Source organism: Giraffa tippelskirchi, chromosome Y (genome assembly GCF_054371585.1).
Source record: "Giraffa tippelskirchi isolate mGirTip1 chromosome Y, T2T-mGirTip1v1.2.pri, whole genome shotgun sequence".
Taxonomy (NCBI): domain Eukaryota; kingdom Metazoa; phylum Chordata; class Mammalia; order Artiodactyla; family Giraffidae; genus Giraffa; species Giraffa tippelskirchi.
The window spans coordinates 11,456,435-11,474,000 of record NC_137290.1 but is presented as its reverse complement, the minus strand read 5'-3'; the positions used below and the strand labels follow the sequence as shown (position 1 = coordinate 11,474,000).

The following is a 17,566-nucleotide window of genomic DNA, read 5'->3' as shown; positions in this document are numbered from 1 at the left end:
GTTGACAAGTCACAGGAGCCAACTCAAAAGGACTCCCAGTGGCCAGAGCTGGAACAATTCTAAAATAAGTAATGGTCATGTTGAATTACAGCCCGTGCCACAAATCCATGCTATATAAATAAATCACTGAATAAAAATCTAGGGGAGCAACTTTTCCTCACAGAATTCTAATTACTAAATGCAGAAGGGATGAGAAAAGTGAAAAAATCACCAGTACGACAAGTAAAAACGGCTGTAGGTAAAATCCACTTGCTAGATTCTAGAATTCAGTAGGTAAAAGTTGGAGGAGAAATTGGAAGCTCTCCTGAAAGTTTCTCCTGAGAGATATTTATTAATCACCAAGAGAAACAAATGAAGGTTAATTAACAACATCAACAATAAGCCATACTGACATTATCTTCCCTTGAGGTAGTGGTGGCAGGATCAGAAACAAATATACAGTGGGTGGGAGGGTGGTCCATGGGAGGAAACAGGGCCAGTCAGTGAGGGCTGTTCCACCAGGAACTTGGGAAACAAGGACGAGGGGCTGTGTAGTGAGCGCTCACGTGGATCAAGTGCTCATTTGGCTGGTGCAGGCCCTAATGACTCATGTTGGTTTTTAAGTTCATGACTTTGGAGCCACACATCATAGGTCAGAAACGGCAGGATGAGAAAAAGCACGGCGGTGAATAACGACAGACACAACCCATCCTGCCAGGCCAGGAGTCAGATTCTGAGACACTAGGTCACCTGGTTCCCAGGTGTGTTTGCATCTGACCATCATTCAAGTCAGTGATGCAAAACCTTTACATTAGAACACTATGGCATGAAAGAGATTTTTAGTGCAGTTCGTGGCTCATACTTTTGAGTGAGGTCTGCTCAGCACAGAAATAGGACTTTAGGTGAAGCTGGCTGTGCTGATGATGCCCAAGTCCAACAACAGAAACCGTTTTCAAATACTCCTTCTTTTTTCAAAAATACAAAACCCCAAGCCCTCAAATATAAAACTACAAAAAATTCTACTTGATCAGTAGCAGATTTATGATCTACAAGACCAATTATAAGAAAGTGTTTAGAAAAAATATACTTCCCTGAGCAGTGTCCCCAAAATTCATCTAATCCTAAATTGTAACAGAAATGGCTATGAGAACTTCACTTTAAAAATCTTTTTGACCCCCTAATACCACAAGTGTCCCCATCTGATTTAACATGAAATAACACTGAAATTACTAAAAAGAAAGGTGGCTTCGGTCAGTACAGATGTTACTTTTCTTCAGAGAGAATGTGGCAGGAATAAAACAAACCTGAGTTGAGCATCAAGATTTAAAATAAGTATCTCAGGGACTCTCAAAAATCAAACGATCGAACCAAACCAAGCTGCGGTTCTGTTTTTGCCCCATCACTTACAACCCAGGTCAAATCAAATGACAACCTGGAGTTTCAAGTTTGCTCTATCTGTACATATGAAATAAATATCCTCAACACAGGTGCGGTGCAGCATTCCTTAACAGATCAAATAATACACATGGCAATGTTTTCAAAATTATGAACGTCTATGTAAGTACATTACCAATTACTTCAGCTTTGTGGATTATCACCATAGGTACACCTCACACACCTTTTTACCATGCCCTTTGCTGATAAATCCCATGTGGTAAAGATATTGTAGGTCAATACTTCTGTAAAAATTCAGGCAACAGAGTTCCTGTCTGGAGCACACCTGCCAGTCACACATTTTTTGTCGGGATGTCAAAATCGAGGTTCTGTATTCTAGGGACACCACCAGAGAAGGACAAAATCTATTGGCTTCTTTCCCATGTGACAAAAATACGCTGTAAGGTTTTCTGCTTCAGTGACTGGCACACGTGCTGACTGTCCATCTGCAAAAAGACTGTTCTATTCCCTTGCAACCGCTTGCTGTTTTCTGACTACAGCATGACACGTTTTCAAGTTGTTAACAAGGTGGGAGGGCTGGTGCAAGACCTTCTTTCATTCAGAGCGCTCCAAGGGTCTCTCTCCAGGAGAAAGCCTAAGAGGTTGAGAATGTTCTGACTGGACGTGTTTCAACAGTAATGGCACTCCAGGGGCTTCTCTTGAGAATGGAGTTGGTAATGTTGAGTGAGGCAGGAGGGTCGGCTGAAACACTTCCCACACAGCTGGCACTGGTAAGGCCTCTCCTGAGCGTGAATCCTGTAGTGCTGGATGAGGCGTGAACTTTGACGGAACCTTCTGCCACAGTCGCAACACTGACGGGCTCTTTTTCCAACGTAGTCGTGCTGCCGCTTATATCGAATCAAATACATCTTGTCTCGGGGTAACTCACGTGGAAGGGCTCTTGCTGCTTCGTGGGCTTTGAGATGCTGGAGACGATGCACAGCCTGAATGAAAGCTTTGCCACACTCGAGACGCTCATGGCAGTCCTGCCTCTGAACGCTCATGGGGCGGTAGACATCTGCACGCTGGGTCAAGGACTTCCCGTCCCAGTGAGTCTTCTGATGCCTGCTGAGGTGCGGCATGAGGTAGAAGGCCTCCCCACACCGTTTACATACAAAGGGCTTCTTCCCCGTGTGGATTTGCTGGTGCTTCTCCCGGCCTCCTCGGGTACTGAAGTCTCTCCCACAAAATTCACATCTGTAGTGTTTGTTCTCTCGGAGGAAAAACGAGTTGTGCGCCAGGCAGGACCTGGTGCAGACTCCAAGAGTAGTGTGCTCCTGGGGACCCTCTCCTAGCAGACTCTCCGATGGTTGCTTAAGTTCTGAGCTTTTCTCTAGTTGATCACCCTCGTGGCTTCCTTCCTGAGTGAGGGTCTTGGGGTCACTCATATTTGGGGGACTCAAAACTTCTGCCGGCTTGACCTGGTGCGACTCCAGCAGATCATCAGCACAAGACTCTCTCGTGTGGGTACACACGGAGTCACCTGCCTCCAAATCCTCTATTCTTGCCCCCGAGGATGATTTCTCTACAGGCAGGCTTTGCTCTGGAGTTAGATCTTTGGTTTCAGATTGGTCCTCGCAACCTAAAACAAATGTAAAAGGTCCTCTACTATTTTTTACTCAGAGAAAAACATCATTATAGTAGAAACAGAAGAAAGAGACCTCTCATTACAGACGCGTTAGTACAGAGGTTTGAGAGTTTTCCAGGAACCTAAGGAGAGAGTGGGAGAAGGATGCAGAAGACAGCAAGCAAGGATAGATGAGGGTGAGGCAGCAAAGACCATCTAGATGGACTGAACATTGACAAAGATGCCAGAGGCACTGACAAGAGAATGAGAAGGAAACCAGAGAAAGAGGGGGGACTGGGGTTTGGCTGCAACTTCCAGACCATGCTTGGTACATCACTGCGCTTTGGAGGAACTAATACAACTGTGGCCATAAAGGGATTCTATTGTCAGGTCAATCCGGGAGATACCGTACGATGCAAGTCAGCTTTCACTCTTGTAGGACTCTTCAGATCCCTTAACCAGCATCTCAGATCTCAAAGAGGGGAAATGTAAGAGGTAGCATTTCTCGAACTGATCTTGTTAGGCAACACTTTTGGGTTTGTTTTTTTTTTTTTGTAAAGAACCCTGATTATCATAATTCTGTAGGACTATTGGGGAAACACTGGAGTACACCGGTCAACACCTTCTCACTCAGAATAAAGCAACAGAATTCCACTCTTTTCTTGGCTCCCAATCTCTTGTTTTACCCATTCAATTCAACATTTACTAAACGCTGATTCCGAGCAAAGCATTATCCACCTGGATGTTTGTAAGTCTGTACAAAGACTCTAATCAGGCTATAAATGTACAAAAGGAGAGTTTGGGGAATTTCATCTGGGAATGGAAAAAGATCAGGCAGGGAAAGGCATTAGGGCTCAGAAAGCAGTGAAATGGGCGGCAATCTTATTCTGAGCAGACACTGACTATGGAAGTACACAGTCCTGGGGAGCAGCAATATAGGGTTCTACTAGGAGTATCTATGAGAGATGAAGCTGGATGTGACTTTTGGGCCAGACTGGGACGGATTTAAATGTTTTGCTAGAAGTCTGGATTTTCTTTTGGGAGTGGTAAGAACCTGATGTGTGCTTTATAACATCAACTCCCTGAGGGCTGGAAAGAGCAGTGGTATCACACCAAGGTTTTCGCTTGTCTCAGTGACAGAGGAAAGACCTCTGATTTCTAGCTGTCAGGGGAAAGGGACAAATGAATGCAGGGGCTTGAACATTAGAGGATAGGGAAACTGGCCTCCCTGGAGCTGAGCAGGAGAGGAAGAGATGAGCTTCAGAGAGGAGACAAAAGAAGTACTGAGTGAGCATGATGTGGCGTGGCCACACGAGCCCCTAAGGTGAAAGCACCTACCGGCCCTCTGCCTAAGCTGAGTGGGCTCTGAGGACCAGCTCCCAGCCCCTGCTCACTGAGCAGGGTTGTCTCCCCAAGATCCCGGTCTCACTGCTCACCTTGACATGTCACTGCACTCCCGTCTTCCTCCCTAGCATGTGACTCCTCCTCTTCCAGCTGTGAGATAATGTCAGGTTTAGGGAACTGGTACCCTGTTGAAGAAGGAGACTTATAACTTGGGGGTTCTGTCCTGTACCCTCAAGAACTCCCAGCCTGGTTTCTAAAGGCTCTGAGATAACAGGCAAGTGCAAATTTACACACAAGAAACATAAAGCCTGTTTCCAAAGATTCTGCCACTAGGGACATATGCCAATGTCTGGAAACAATTTTGGTCATTACGGCTTACCGAGGGAGACCAGGTTCCTGTAATTTTCCAGCATCACCTCCCGGTAGAGCTTCCTCTGAGAAGCACTGAGGTAGGGTAATTCCTCTGGACTGAAGTCCACAGCCACATCCTTGAAAGTCACCAATTCCTGAAATACCAGATATACTCCTAAATGATTGAAACCCGGAATTATCCCAAAGAGGGGGAAAGGTGCCTGATAAGAGGGGACTGACCATGAAGCACACATTCAGACAAGCAGAAAGACTCTAATCCAAAGGTTTCAGGGACCTACAAGGGTTTCGTTCCTTTAAGTCTTTCTCATTAAAATGTTTTCTTCTCTGCAATCACCCTCTTGTTTCTTTCAGTCTTCTAACTTTATAGAGGCTTTCGATGGCTAAGTCAAAGATCTCTCTTGGGAAACATCACACTGCACTTGAAAATATGTGGGTTATTTTCCAACATCTTTTGGTATTAACTTCTAACATAATTCCACAGTGATACGAGAACAGACTGTATATGATTTCAATACCTTCAGGCCATGACATTTTTGCACTTTATCTCCCTGGATATGTTCCAGGGTCTCCTAGTTTATAGTCTATGGGAACTTGAACAGAATTTGGCGTCTCTTGTTGTGTGAAAACTATATAAATCTGAAGTATGTTGAATTTGTTCGTACTGCTTTCAGATCTACCACAGACTTCTACTTTTATTCATTCTATTAATTTTGAGTTTGATATTGAAAGTCCAACTAAAAACCTTAATTTATCTACTTAAACATTAATTGTAATTTATAGTAGGACTTCCCTCATAGTTCCCTCATAGCTCAGTTGGTAAAGAATCTCCCTGCAATGCAGGAGACTCAGGTTTGATTCCTGGGTCGGGAAGACCCCTGGAGAAGCAAATGGCAACCCACTCCAGTATTCTTGCCTGGTCAGAAGAGCCTGGCAGGCTACAGTCCATGCAGTCACAAGAACTGGACATGACTTAGCGACTAAACCACCAACCACCACATAGTGGAATTATATGGAACTTTGTTGTGAACTCTCCAAGCCTCCTGTAAATGTGTTATCATATTTTCATAATTTAAAACATAGAAAAGAAAGAAAAAATAAGTATATCTTTCTTTTGTCTTGAAGTCTGAGAGAAGTGGGACTATTTCTAAGACAGCTCCTGCTGCGAATTTCTAGAGATCTGTGTGGGAGGAGAAAGATCCTTTTAAGTTCCTTAATAAAGAGAGAAAAATGCAAATAAAAGTTGAGCAGTATACCCCAGTCTCAGGAAAAAGAGACAGTTGGGTTTACGTTCTGGTTCTCTCTCATAGCTCGGTGAGTGTGGCTAGGTTAAGCCTCAGTGACTCATCCACAAAACACAAACAGCGCATAAATATGCAGAGATAGACAATCTTATTATAATGAGAAAATGCATTTCAAAATGACACAGTATGACTTTATAACCATTCAACTGACAAAAATTAAGAAGTTTGACAATACCAAATACTGTGTAGAATGGGGACTGTTGGTGGTGGTGGTGGTGTAGTTGCTCAGTCGTGCCTGACTCAAAATTTTGAGACCCATCCACTGTAGCCAAGTTCTTTTGTCCATGGGATTTCCAAGGCAAGAATACTACACAGCGGGTTCCCATTCCTTTTCCAGGGGATCTTTCTAACCAAGGATTGAACCTCCATCTCCTGCACTGCAGGCAGATTCTTTACTGACTGAGCCACCAACGAAAATCTTAGAATGTGGGCTTTTGAGACCTCTTAAAAGATGCTAAAAGTGAAGTTGCTCAGTTGTGTGTGAGCTCAGTTGTGTGTGACTCTTTGCGATCCCGTGGACTGCAGCCTACCAGGCTCCCCCGGCCATGGAATTTGCCAGACAAGAGTACTGAAGTGGGTCGCCATTTCCTTCTCCAGGGGATCTTCTCGATCCAAGGATTGAAACCAGGTCTCCCGCGTTGCAGGCAGATGCTTCATCGTCTGAGCCACCAGGGAAATGTAAATTGGTAAACCACTTTTGGGTCCAGAAATATACCTATTCCTAGGTATATCTGCTCATGTGTACTGTCTTATAACCTCCAAAATCTAGGCAAGACCCAAACACTCATTTATGGTAGAAGAGATAAATGTATGATGATATTGGGGCTCCCCTGGTGGCTCAGATGGTAAAGAATCTGCCTGCAATGCAGGAGACCCAGGTTCAATCCCTCAGTCAAGAAGATCCCATGGTATAATGAATGGCAACCCACTCTAGTATTCTCGCCTAGAGAATTCCATGGACATAGGAGACTGTCAGGCTACAGTCCCTGCGGTTGCAAAGAGTCAGACACAACTGACTCACTCAGTTCAGTTCAGTTCAGATCAGTCACTCAGTCGTGTCCAACTCTTTACGACCCCATGAACTGCAGCACACCAGGCCTCCCTGTCCATCACCAGCTCCCGGAGTTTACCCAAACTCATGTCTATGGAGTTGATGGTGCCACCCAACCATCTCATCCTCTGTCGTCCCCTTCTCCTCCTGCCCTCAATCTTCCCCAGAAACAGGGTCTTTTCCAGTGTGTCAGCACTTTGCATCAGGTGGCCAAAGGACTGGGGTTTCAGCCTCAACACCAGTCCTCCCAGTAAACACCCAGGACTGATCTCCTTTAGGATGGACTGGATGGATCTCCCTGCCATCCAAGGGACTCTCAAGAGTCTTCTCCAACACCACAGTTCAAAAACATCCATTCTTCGGCACTTGGCTTTCTTTACAGTCAACTCTCACATCCATACATGACTACTGGAGAAACTATAGCCTTGACTAGATGGACCTTTGTTGACAAAGGATCGTCTCTGCTTTTCAATACGCTGTCTAGGTTGGTCATAACCTTCCTTCCAAAGAGTAAATGTATTTTAATTTCACGGCTGCAATCACCATCTGCCGTGAATTGGGAGCCCCCAAAAATAAAGTCAGCCACTGTTTCCACTCTTTCCCCATCTATTTGCCATGACGTGATGGCAACAGATGCCATGATCACTGGGCGACTAACACACACATAATCACACCTCAGAAAAATCCAGTAATACAAACTAATTAATTAGAATTACATGCAACATTCTTGGTAACAGAAAGCTGGATGTAAAAAGCAGGTATTGGAAGACTACCGAAGACCATGATACCTATTTTACTAATATACATCTTTTGTGTTTTCACGGAAACATTATGCAGATCAATGAACTAGAGAGCATGTACTGACTGCCCAGCTTTTATAGAGGGGTTTATTTGGCTCACATGTGTTCTTTATTCTTTCTTCAAAATTTGTTAGTTGCCAACACCAAAATATTAGTATAATTCATATTATTAGCTGGATTTGTTGACTTCACTTTAAAAAATCAGAAGATCTAGGGATCAGGGTCCACATTCTCACATGGCGCCATCAGCTGAAGCTGAGTCATAGCTGCCCCTTAGATGGGGCAGATGCCCCCCAGTTTGTCACAATATACCCACTTACAAATTCTCTTTTATTACCTCAGTCGTCTCTGTGGGCATCTTCACTTGGGATCCTAGACACGGACACTGCAGGGACAGAGGGCTGTTCTCAGGAACAGATCATCTAGAACAACGTTTCTCAACCCTTTTCCCCTTAGCTCTTCCTCAAGGAGCATTTTTAAACACTTTCTTTTCCTAATTGTCAAACGCCTTCCCCCTACCCGTGAATTTTTTTCTAAAGAAAGTGCAGCACAATAGCTTCTTCTAGGTTTCAAAACATGATTTAACAAGAACATTAAGGAGCAAATTTTTAAAAATTCACAACAGTTATTTCTTATACAAAAAGGAGCATAATAATAGTACAAATCACACGAGGGTTGCTTAGACTAAGTCAAAAGTGGAGAGAAAATGGAATAATAAACAATGAAAAATTAATTCAAGAGATAGGAAGAGAGAAAATATTAAAGATGTGGTATGTGGTGGTGGAAATAAGTGTGAGAAAAAGCAGGAAAGCAAATACAAAGAATCAGAAGAAAATTCTGATACAGAAGCCAGGGAAAGGCTCAGTTACGTAAAGTTTACATAAAGATTTTAAGGAAATGAGGAAGTTTAATTAGATAGAGGATGTCTAGAAATCAGAAAGGGGAGCTCCTCACACTGCAGAACTAAGTCAGAAGAAAACCTGACTCACCTGAGATCTAACAAATGGCTTCCTGTCAGACATCTTTGTGTCCTTCTTTTGGTGGTGTTTTGTGTTTCTCTCTTCTGCAAGGACACAGTTGGGAGCAGAGAACCCTAGAAGGGAGAAGGAATAACCACAGAGTTGAGTCCAGTCTGGCAGCACCCACAGACACAGAGAGTAGCCTGCCAACCCCTCACCTGCCATGGGCAGAAGCAGCACTTCCTATGACAAGAGAAAGACCAAAAAATCATTTCTCAGCTCAGTGTGGCAATTCCAGAAAAGACATTTGGTTATCTCTCACCTCTAAATGCTTCCATGGATTTTCAGTGCCTTCCAAATAAAGCAAAAGTTCCCTCTTTATTTCTATCAATGGTCCTAGTTTCACCACCCAGTTAGTCACCAGAGAACTTCAGTTTCTCAATTGTAACATGAAAATTACAATAATCTCTAGTTCTATGGGCGCCTGTAAGGGTTAAACATTACATATGTGGAGCACAAAGCAGGTATTAAAAAAAAAAAGACCACAACTCTTATTACTACATCTTTTTCACTCAGGGATCTAGAAGACAACCACCACCTTCCCTCAGGAAACCTGAAGTCCTTCCTTGTTTGTGGTCTCTTTCCAAGAGTAACTTTCACTATTCTATAGATTCTTTCTCATACCCTAGCAAGCTCTTTCCCTTCTCTTGAATTTGAGCTCCATCAAAGGCTCTGCCTTTGACCAAGTTTAAAAATTCTCTGGGACCATATGCCCTATGTCCACTGGAGGTGGTATTAACAGCCATGATTAATAAGATGACAGACTCTGGAGCCAGCCACGGAGGTCTGAATCCTGACTGCCAATTACTATTAATAATTGTGGACCACAGGCAAGTTGGGCTTCCCTGGTGGCTCAGACAGAATCCCTTGGAGAAAGAAATGACAACCCACTCCAGTCTTTTTGCATGGAGAATTCCACTGGCAAGGAGCCTGGCAGGCTACAGTCCATGGGGTCAAAAGTCAGACACGACTGAACGACTAACATGTTCACAGGTTAAGTTATTCAACCTCCCTGTGCCTCTGTCTTCTCATTTGTGGAAGGAGGGTAATACCTATCTCAAGAACTACTAAGAGAAGTAAAGCACTGTTATAAAATATTTAGAATGTAGTACATTTTAAGTGTCCAACATGTTTACTATTAGCATCTTCAAAATCCTTTTAATGAATGCAGGTGCACAAAACTGGACTAATCATAATCCTTGATACATCACCATTCAGCCATACATGACCCTCATGTTTATTTCAAATTTACTTCTTTATATTTTTCAATGTAATCAACCCATCCCACTGGTCCACTTCCCCGTCTTGTGCCCTTGCCTTTCTCCCCTTGTCTATTTTTATATATGTGTATATATATGTATATATATATATATATATATATATATATACACACACACACAATGCTTTGCTTTTAGTATCAGTTTCATTCAAAGGGCTATTAGGAGTGAATGGCTTTCTTCTATCATCAGTGAGATGCCCTTAGTTCCAATCTAGTTAACTTTGAGTTTCTAAGAGACCAGTCAAATTTTGGCAGAATTTAAATTTCAGGCCTCATATCTCCCATACTGCATGCCCTCTTTTTTTTTTTTCTTTGACTGTGTATTTGTTTTGACTCCATCATCTGCTCCATGGTGCGGATCTTTGGCTGCAGCCATCGCCGGCAGAGATCCTGGATTTGGCTCACAGCTTGGGGAGGTCCTGTAACCGACAGGGACTGAAAAGACCTAAAGTTTTGATGAGAAACTCTTGGAGCCTCTGGGTTTGTTTTTGGGGTGGTTTCTGGATTTTTTTCTTGATCACATAGATGAACAAGCTGGGGATTCCTCGAGATATCCAAAACCTCTTTCACGTGGAGCATTTTTACAGCTTGACCCTTCAAAGGATGGAGATACTCTAAAAGGCAGGCTGCTTCAAAGCACACTGTTGTGGAAGATGGTGGGCTGAGTCTTATCAGATGAAGAAGAGAGTCAGAAACCTTCGGATCTGCAGAAATTACACAGAGAGACTCACAAATGGTTTGCAGAGTTTAACTGGACAGTAGAGGTTATGTGAATCAAAGGAAGTTAGCTCATTTCACACAAATGCCTAAATGAATATTCACACAGATTTGCACATCTGCAGAACGGTTGTTCCCTCAGTCAGTGTCAGGTCGAGAAGATCCACAGACACAGGCTAGAAAAATCTCAGAAATGGCACTGAAGGGAAGAGACTTGAAGCCCAAACCATAACGAACTGAACAAATTGATCAACCACCTAAGAAGATCCTTTTAAAAACGAGTTCATACAAAATGAGGAAAGATCATTACAATACATTCATCCTACAAAGGACTGGATCCCTATGCAAAACATATAAAGATATCATACAAATCTGTAGAAAAAGGCAGAGATCACTTAAATATTCGAATATATTTTCTTATTTCTTTATTTAAACATTTTAACTCTCGAACTAGAAGTTAGTCTGGGATAACATATGATGCTGCTGCTGCTGCCAAGTCGCTTCAGTCGTGTCCGACTCTATGCGACCCCATAGACGGCAGCCCACCAGGCTCCCCTGTCCACAGGATTCTCCAGGCAAGAATACTGGAGTGGGTTTCCACTGACTTCTCCAGTGCATGAAAGGGAAAAGTGAAAGTGAAGTTGCTAAGTCGTGTCCCGGGATAACAAATGAGAAGACTATAATTTTTTCTTAACACTTTTCCGCCTACCATGAATTTAAAATTTGCTATTACTTCCTTTTTTTGCATGTATGATACCCCCACTGAATTTCTATCTCTATAGGCTGCAGCATAAGATTATGAGAAAGGAGTAGCAGAAATGACTGTGAAATCCTGGCAGCCTGCTTCTCTAGGCTAGCCAGGTCCCAAGCTAGAGCAGAGAGTCACAATCCCTTCTCCTCACCAAGAGAGGGAAAAGTAGGCATAAAAGCAGCTAATGTTAAATACTTGGGGGAAAAAAAAGCCAAAGAGTCCCTAAAACCATGAGTGGTGGTGGGTTCCTTGATTTCAGAGTAGGGAAGAAAGTTCAGAGAAATGGGGATGAGTGCTGGGAGAAGGGAGTGGAGACCAGGAGATTCCAGGTGAGCTGAGGCTGTGGGAGGAGGAAGCAGGGACTGAAGGGAGCCACCAAAAGAGAAGTGCTGAGGAATGGGGAAAGGAGGAAAGCAAGGCCAGGCAGAATGCAGAGCTGGACCAGAGGAGGAGGAGGGGGGCAAGGTAAAGAGGAAGAACCAGTCTGGGCTAGGAGAGGTGTCCAGGGAGTAGGCGCCCAGAGAGAAGGGGTGGGACTGAGGCAGAGGAGCAGAAAGGAGAGGCAGAACTAAGGAGAGGAAGGGGGCCAGGACTGAGCGAAAGGATATAGAGAGGAGAGGTGTGATGGAGGGAGGAGGTCTGAGGCAAGAGGGGCAGGAAGGAGGGACCAGGGCCAGGGCAGAAGTGGGGGACCGCAGGAAGGCTGAGGGAGGGTAAGGGCTGGGAGAGGAGAGGTGGGCCAGAGCCAGGGGGAAAACACAGAGGAAGGTGGGACAGGAGGTAAAGGGGGAGCTGAAGGAAGGAGCGCCTCTGACATAAAGGGGGTGGAGCTCGGAGAGAGGCAGGAGCAGGACAGAAGGGAGGGATAATGGCAGGGCCAAGGCTGAGGGCACTGTGTTGAGGGGAGAGGAGGGGTCCTAAGAAAAAGGGGGAGTTTGAATGTGGGGGAGGCTGGGGGGAGGGGACAGGGGGTCTGCAGAGGAACGGGGGGTCTTCAAAGGCGAAGAAGGGTGGTTCTGGTGGGGGACAGCGAGAGTGGGGTCCTAGAAGAAGAGGGCTGAGGGGCATCCTCGAAGGGGAGGGTGGAGGTCCTCATGGAGGAAGGAGGGTGTTCTGAGGGGAAGGCAGGGGGTCTCTGAGGGGGTAAACTGGGGGGATCCTCCAAACGGGGGGGGGACGGGAAGGGAAGGGAGGTCCTCAGAGGGGGAAGGAGGGTTTTCTAGGGCGGGAGTCCTTGAGGAGGCCAACAGGTGTGTCTGAAGGAGAAGGCCCGTGGGGGTCGTCGATGGAGAGGGCAGGGATCCGAGAGGAGGACGGGGAGGGTCCTCAGGGACCAAGGAATGCGTTCTTGGGGGTGAGAGCAGAGAGGCCCTAAAAAGGGAGGGTCTGTGGGGTCCTGGGGCGGGGAGGAAGGTGCGAAGCGGGAGGAGGAGGGCGGGTGGAAGGCCTTCCGGCTGGGGAAGCATTGGCAGGAAGCCAGGGCGTGAGCAACAGGGAGGCCGCCGCGTCCTCCTCAAAGCTGACTTGGCCCGCGCGGCCTCCCGCACCCCTTCCCCTCAGGGCCGCTACTTCGGGCCTCCCTTTCCGTCGACTTCCCCGCGAAGAGGAGCGTGTGCCCCGGCGTCCCTGAGGGGACGCCCGCGCCTCCTTGCCCGCGAGCCGGGCCCTCACCCCCAGGGCCCCTCCCTCGCGTCCGGGCCCTGGACGCCGCGCTATCACCTTGCAGACGGACACCCTCGCCTGACCGAACCTCTGCACCTCGGTCTTGCAGCGCAAACCCGCCAGGCAGGCGCTACCGGCGGTCTGCGCATGCGCCCTGTGGGACGGCCGGTGCAGAAAGCGCCGCGCAGAAAACGCAGGCCGCTTCTGGCCGGCTCCGCTGGGCGGGCCCGCGAGGACCACGCGGCCTAGAGAGGGCTGGGAGGGGCCCGAGGACTACTTCCTTTAGATGCTTTACGAGTTTTGGCAGTAGTTAGCACGTGGTTTAAAACGGTTTCAAAATAAACAGTATGCAGTGAAAAGCCTTCTCACTTTGTGTGTGCCACCGACCAAATTCTCATGCTATAAAACCACGGAACACTCAGGTGACCGGTGCAATTACTTGAATATGTATGAATAATTATACTGAATAATTATGAAAGCGTGAACATGATTTCAGTGTCCTTCCACAGTGTCTTTATGTATATGTAAATAGAGATATGTGCGTATATACATGTGTGCATTATACACACATAGATGTGATTATCATTGATGCATATTATAAATATCTATACTATAAATTCGGTACATATTTATCTGTAATAGATATAAATATTTTAAAATATAAAATATATTTTCTAAATAAGAAGTGTGACGATGTAACACAACCTATAATGTGACACAATGTGGTATATGCTGTAGCTTAAAATGTGTACTGAAGTGATATTAGTACTTCCTTGATAGTAATATAAGGCTTCCCTGGAAGCTTAGTTGGTAAAGAATCTGCCTGCAATGCAGGAGACGCTGGTTCGATTCCTGGGTCAGGAAGATCCACTGGAGGAGGGATAGGCTACCCACTCGTGTTCTTGGGATTCCCTTGTGGCTCAGCCGGTAAAAAACCACCGGCAATGCAGGCAGACCAGGATTCAATCCCTGGGTAGGGATGCTCCCCTGGAGATGGGAACGGCTATCCACTCCAGTATTCTTACCTGGAGAATTTCATGGACTGTTGAGTCCATGGGGTCTCAAAGAGTCAACTATAACACATATATCATGATGCCACACAGATTCATATTATATGTAACTATTTGTTTGTACAAATACAGTAGAAATATTTTTAGTTTGCAAAAATACTCATAGTCTCATTTCCTACTTTTTTTATACAAAAAGTGGCAGACTGTACCCATTGTTCTATGCCTTCATTTTTTCCTATCTTGGAGACCTTTTTATATCAGTACAAAGAGAATATGCCTAGTGTTTTTGAAGAGCTATTTGAATTCTGTTGTACTGTTGTTGTGAATTGATTTACTTAACCCATTTCTGACTACTGGGTGATTGCGTTGTTTTCAGCCCTTTGCTTCCAGTATTCTGTGCACAACTAGGAGCTTCAGCAGTTCTGCTGGTGTGTGCAATTGTTGAGTGGAATTGTTGAGCCACAATGCAAATGTGTGTGTCATTTTTACAAAGATTTCTAAACTGCCTTCCATAGACGCTTGCATATCAGACCCCCACCAGCCTGTGTGAGCAAACCAGCATTCTCAGTGTTATAGGATGCTTTTTCAGTTTTTCCAAAACTAGGGTTGAGAAAGTTTTCATGAGCAAGGTAGAATATGTTTTCCTGTGTTGAGGAGCCATTTGTATTTAACTAAAGAACATTTATCAGGGCCTCGAGATATGTAGGGAAAGTATAGTGAAAGGTGCAATAAGTATTTTAGGCATGGTGATGTGGATTATGATTATGATGACATAATGGTTAATATTCTTGACACTGGCCTTATACCTGTGACAAAAATTAACTCAAAGTGGATCAGACACCCAAATGCAACACCAAAACTAGAAAACTCCAGGAAGAGAACTTAAGAGGAAACCTATGACCTGAGATTTGGTGATGACATTTTAGGTATCCACGTGCAGCTCACAAACCCCTGGTGTGGGGGATTCCCCAGAAGTGCCCTTCTATGCATTTTATCTGAAAACCTACAATTTGGAGGTCATTCAAGCTCCCTGAGCCTCAGTTTGTCCTTCTACAATAAAAGGAAAGCAAGTTATTAAATGTAAGAATCAAAGTATGTATAGGTGGAAAATCTTTATTTCCACGTGCTGAGGGTCGCTGTGTGGGTCTGAAAATGAATCAGCAAAGACAGATTAAGAGGAGACAAGCTTACAACTTATTTTAATATGCTTTGAGTGACAGAGGAGCCTTCCTAAGGAAATGAAGACCTAAAGAAACACACTGAGTATTTCAAGCTAGGTTTGATGAGGTGTGGACAGTTGTGGAAGAATATGATAGGTTAAGGAACAAGAGGTGAGTGTAATAAGAAACTTATTACAGAAACTTAGCAAGGCCTGTGTGTTAGGCTTCCTCTTGGAAGTGTTCCTCACCCTTTGGAGATAAGAATGCTCCTGTCCTCCTGCTATAGGGAGGGTACCTCTCGCACGAGGGGATTATGGCTTGTTTCATGGAAGAAGGGGGAAGGGGAAGAGAGTGAACCTCTTCCTTCTGCTGTTTTCTCAAACTGCTTCACCTTCAATATGCCAGGTGCCATATTTTGGGAGTGAGGTATCCTGAACCCCATCACATGTCAAATGATTAAAGTGGTGTCTGAGATCCACACAGGCAGTTTATATATGTTGGCTACAATTCTATTAGAAGACTCTTGAGAGTCCCTTAGACTGCAAGGAGATCAAAGCGGTCAATCCTAAAGGAAATCAACTCTGAATATTGATTGGAAGGACTGACATTGCAGCTGAAGCTCCAATACTTTGGCCACCTCATGCGAAGAGTGGACTCCTTGGGAAAGACCCTGATGCTGGGAAAGACTGAAGGCAAGAGAAGAAGGAGGTGGCAGAGGATGAGATGGTTGGATGGCATCACCAACTCAATGGACATGGGTTTGAGCTAACTTCAGGAGATGGTGAAGGAGAGGGAAGCCTGGCATGCTGCAGTCCGTGCGGTAGCGAAGAACTGGACATGACTTGGTGATGAACAACAAGAGCAACCCAAAAAGTAAGAAATAACAGTGGTTGAGGGAGGAATGGAGGTAAGGGGGAAGCAACAAGGGCATTTCCAACAGGGATCACTGATTCCTGATTAGAAGTCATCGAGGAATTAACACAGCTTGGGGTCCAGAGGAAAAATAGGTCAACAACCCAGCTTGGAGGGTCCCAGGGAGTCATGCACTAAATGTGAGACTTGATGCAAAGCTCTCTGTGGTTGTGTACATTTCCATCTAATTAAAGAAGCAAACACTTTTTCTCAGAATCCACATGAAACATCCAGAGGTCAGGAGACTGCCATCTCTAAGTCACACACATACCTTAAGTGCATGTCAACTTCTTGGAAATTCATATCTTGTTCTGGATCTTGTTTTTCTCCCTTCTTCTTATTTTCTAGGCTGAAGGTAACTCACAAATATTTTCTTATGTGTGGGTGTCTTGTCCAGGGTGCCTTCCAGGGGCAGGACACAGAGTCAAGTGTTGAAAAGCTGTATGTTCAGCTTATGGTTGCTGAGGGGAAGGATGCAGGGAAGGGATGATCAGGGGGTGTGGGACAGACATGTACACACGGCTGTAGTTAAAATGGAGAACCAACAAGGATCTGCTGTAGAGCACAGGGAACTCTGCTCAGTGTTCAGTGGCAGCCTGGATGTGAGGGGAGTTTGGGGGAGAATGGATACATGTGGATCTGTGGCTGAGTCCCTTTGCTGTCCGCCTGAAACTATCACGGCATTGTTAACTTGCTATACTCCAATATAAAATAAAAAGTTAAAAGCTTCATGTTCGATTTATTAGTGGCACCTCTTAAGAGAACATAAGTAGGAGGTTACATTGTCTTAAAAGGTTTTCTAACCCCTTATGTTAAAATCAGAGCAGTGAGAGTAGATAAAGGGATTATATACTCATACATATTTAAGATGTCACAATATGTAATCATATAAAAGCAATTTATGCACATTTGAATCTTGATTTTTATTTGCTGAAAGAAACTATTATTAAGACAAAAGGGAAAATCATCCCCCTGAACATGATATCACCCCCGTTGTTCTTGCTCCCATGCAAATATTTCACTCAGTCATCATATCTTTATACAACTTAAAAAAAAAAAACTTTTTGTTTTATATTGAGGTATAGCCAATTAACAATGTTGTGATAGTTTCAGGTAAACCACGAAGGAACTCAGCCATATGTATATATTTATCCATTCTCCCCCAAATTCCCCTCCCATCCAGGCTGCCACGTAACATTGAGCAAAGT

General features: G+C 44.6%; 1 protein-coding gene across 1 annotated transcript; it reads right to left on the bottom strand.

The window, feature by feature from the left end:
- Positions 1-442: 442 nt before the first annotated feature.
- On the bottom strand, positions 443-13,483 carry LOC145537786 (zinc finger imprinted 2-like). The gene is made up of 6 exons (XM_081568605.1): positions 13,334-13,483; positions 8,838-8,941; positions 8,186-8,233; positions 4,704-4,830; positions 4,417-4,509; positions 443-2,995 (listed from the first exon to the last, which is right to left on the bottom strand). The coding sequence occupies exons 2-6, from the start codon at positions 8,868-8,870 to the stop codon at positions 2,043-2,045; spliced, it is 1,254 nt and encodes a 417-aa protein (XP_081424731.1). The 5' UTR covers positions 8,871-8,941; positions 13,334-13,483; the 3' UTR covers positions 443-2,042.
- Between the last annotated feature and the right edge of the window lie 4,083 nt (positions 13,484-17,566).

Excerpts from the sequence above, each read along its gene's own strand:
- LOC145537786 (XM_081568605.1), bottom strand. The coding sequence starts at position 8,870 with ATGTCTGACAGGAAGCCATTTGTTAGATCTCAG. Across the intron at positions 4,831-8,185 it reads TGCCCACAGAGACGACTGAG|GAATTGGTGACTTTCAAGGA; the intron begins GTAATAAAAGAG and ends CTGGTATTTCAG. Across the intron at positions 4,510-4,703 it reads CAGGAACCTGGTCTCCCTCG|GGTACCAGTTCCCTAAACCT; the intron begins GTAAGCCGTAAT and ends CTTCTTCAACAG.